Source organism: Phodopus roborovskii, unplaced genomic scaffold (genome assembly GCF_943737965.1).
Source record: "Phodopus roborovskii unplaced genomic scaffold, PHOROB, whole genome shotgun sequence".
NCBI lineage: Eukaryota > Metazoa > Chordata > Mammalia > Rodentia > Cricetidae > Phodopus > Phodopus roborovskii.
This window is the reverse complement of record NW_026126650.1, coordinates 134,465-137,812: the sequence shown is the minus strand read 5'-3', so window position 1 is coordinate 137,812 and position 3,348 is coordinate 134,465. Positions and strand designations below refer to the sequence as shown.

Here is a 3,348-nt window from a genome sequence, read left to right as displayed (position 1 = left end):
AGTGGCTTGGTGGCTTTGTCTCCCCTGCTTTACGCTCGAAGCTCAAAACCCAATATCAGTGTCTAGCTCTTTTATTTATTTATTTTGTTTGTTTGTGTGTGTGTGTGTGTGTGTGTGTGTGTTGTAGATATGTGTATTTGTGACTTCCCACACCACAGCTTGAAGACGAAAAGTCGTACTTCTTCATTTCGTATCTAGGTTAACCTTCAAAGGACCACAAGCAAATAAGTCCGCGGACATGGCAGCCGAGTGCCAGAGCTGGGGCTACACAGAAATCAGCTTCCTGGAATTCTGCTACAGTTGGACCATAAGCAACTTCCGTTTCTTCCTGCGGGAAAGCAGCGAAGCCATTAAAAGCCCAACCTTCTCCTCGGGAGCCAGTGACAAAAACCAGTGGTGTCTGAAATTACACCCGAACGGGGTCGATGAAGAAAGCCAGGATTACTTGTCGGTTTACCTATCGTTGCTCAGCTGCCCAAAGAGCCCAGTATGGGCAAAATTCCACTTTTGGATCATCAATTCCGAAGGAGAGCAAACCCAAGGTATGACGAGCCTAAGATTCTATATGTTCCAGCAACATCAACACTGGGGATTCAAAAAGTTCGTCCGTCGAGATTTCCTTCTTTCCAGGGAGCCTTGGCTCCTGGAAGACAATGAGCTGAGCCTCCGGTGCCGGGTGACTGTGGTCAAAGACACCTTCGACATCCCTGATGAGGGCACGAAGCCAGAGTTCCAGACGCCAAGGTGCACGTTGGCAGATGAGTTAGGAGAGCTGTGGGAGAAATCCCTCTTCACAGACTGCTGCCTGGTGGTAGCTGGCCAGGAGTTCCAGGCTCACAAGGCCATCTTAGCAGCTCGCTCTGCGGTTTTCAGAGCCATGTTTCAACATGACTTGGAGGAGAGGAGAACAAACCGCGTTGAGATCCACGATCTGGAGCCCCAAGTCTTCGAGGCAATGATGGGATTCATGTACACCGGAAAGGCACCAGCCCTCCAAGGCATGGCAGAAGCTGTGCTGGCAGCTGCAGACAAGTACGGCCTGGATCGGTTGAAGGTCATGTGCGAGGATGCCTTGGGCAGGGACCTCTGCGTGGAGAATGCTGCCCAGACTCTCATCCTGGCTGACCAGCACACTGCAGGGCAGCTGAAAACCCAGGCACTGCATTTCATTACAGCTCATGCTTCCGAGGTCTCTGAGACCTCAAGCTGGAAGACAATGGTGGGCTCATTTCCCCATTTAGTGGCTGAAGCATACAGCTCCCTGGCTTCAGCTCACTGCTCCTCACTGGAGCCCCCTCTCAAACGCCTCAAGCAATCTTAGGATCCACTCCGCAGTGACCTACAGGTGCATTGGAGAAGCAGCAGCCAGAGTTGGTACCAAGGACACCCGGGTAGAGCTCGGGACATCTGTAGCATTCACTGACAATCTTGGGAAAGACAGCATGTGGGATCAGGACTTTAATACCGCACTACATGATTTCAAAGGCAGGTTGTGTAAGGGGGGAGCACCGTATTCTTGCATACTCTACCCACTTGCTGTACTGCTTTGCTTTGTCTTCAACATTTCCATACTGGGGTTTTGCTAAGTTCCTGACCCCCACCCCCCTCCCAATCAGTGTCCTTGGAATACACCTGTGTGGGCTACAGTTTACAGAACATGTGATCTAGGATTTAGAGGAAAGGAGGAAGCAAATGTGAACATTTGCTCATAAGAGACATGGATGAGCAAGAAGACACTTTTTCTTTTTCTTTTTCTTTTCTTTTCATTTCATTTCATTTCTTTTCTTTTCTTTTCTTTTCTTTTCTTCTTCTTCTTCTTCTTCTTCTTCTTCTTCTTCTTCTTCTTCTTCTTCTTCTTCTTCTCTCTCTCTCTCTCTTTTGTTCTTGTTTAAATTCAGGCGATCAGACCAGAGGTTTTAGTAGGCTGCCCAAGCAATTGACTCTGCTGCAGAGGAGTAGTTCATGAGTTCAGCTCTCGATATACATGGTTGACTTCTCAGTGATCTCCAACTGGGGACCCAGAGGATTGAAGCCCTCTCTCTATCTGTGTGGTTGTATGCATCACTGTTCACCAAAGGGCTATATATATTGTGAATAAAAATTGTACAATCAGTATGTGTTTTCCATGCTGTTTCTGTTAGCTAACGGCCGCTTTAGTCCATTCAACTGTGCTAGGTAGTGGCAGTTTGGGAAGCATCCTAAGAGTCACACCAGGCTCCAAAGTGCCCATTCCCCTTCCATTGCACTTAAAGTTTCCCACTGAGGGTCACTCCATTGTTTACATGTACCACATTTTCCCAGTCCATTCTTCCCTTGAGGGGCAATTAGGTTGTTTTCGGGGTCTGGCTTTTACACATGCTGATGCTGTATGGTGTGTCTGTGCATCCTGTGGGCATATGCCCAAGAGCACTACTGCTATGCCTTGAGTTAGATCCATTTCCCCTTCTCCAGAAATGCTTATCCAGACTTCCACAGTGGCAGTACAAGTTTGTGCTCCCACCAGCAGTGGAGCAGTGCTCACCTTACTGCACAACCTCTCCAGCGTAAGTGTACGATGATATCTGAGAGGACGTTTGATTTGGATTTCTCTGATGGCTCAGGATCTTGGATCCTGATCGCTTCCTTATTGGCCTTTTGGTCCTCTGAGGTTCTTGTGTTGGAATTCTCTGCTTAGCTCTGTATCTCGTGAATTCACTCACAAGAGGACAAGCCAAGGCCAAGCAGCCTATACTCCACAAACACAGAGAAGCCAGGAAAGTAGGAGGGCCTTAAGACAGCCCTACTTGTACACTCCCTGCCCAGAATGTGGAAATGGACAAGATCTCCTGAGTGAAATAGGCCCAAGGGTGTTAGGGGAGTGCACAGGGGAAAGGGGGAGCAGAGTGTAGATCAGGAGGGTCTGGGGATTTCAACTTGGGGCAAGGCAAGAGAGGAACTGAGCAAGAGAAGGGATACCTCGATAGAAGGAGGGAGATGTTTTGGGGTGAAACCGAGCCCAGGCTCTCGGGAAATTCCAATGAATCCACAATGCAGAGCCCTGCTCAGAACCTAAGCCTCAGGGGATAGGGTGTCTTAACTGCCCTTGCCTTGTAATCAGCTTGATGACTCCCTTCTTTGTCAATGTCGAAACTTCATCCAGTACCTGATGGGATCTGATGAAGAGAAGCACAGCTAAGCACAGGCCAATCTCCTGCAGTCCAGTCTTACAGAAGGAGGAGGAGAGATAAAGTGAGCAAGGCGGGTAAAGAAAGGCCTTGGCCTGGATACACAAAGAAACAGCAGACCCAAGCAAGATTCGAGTGGGAGGTCACTGCCTAAGGGCTGCCAGCTGGAGAGCTTCCTAAAACT

At 48.8% G+C, this 3,348-nt stretch overlaps 1 protein-coding gene across 1 annotated transcript; it reads left to right on the top strand.

Moving 5' to 3' along the window:
• The first annotated feature begins 238 nt into the window (after positions 1-238).
• LOC127213662 (speckle-type POZ protein) lies at positions 239-1,321 on the top strand. The gene has a single exon (XM_051174119.1). It carries the CDS (start codon positions 239-241, stop codon positions 1,319-1,321), a length of 1,083 nt encoding a protein of 360 aa, XP_051030076.1.
• Positions 1,322-3,348: the final 2,027 nt, after the last annotated feature.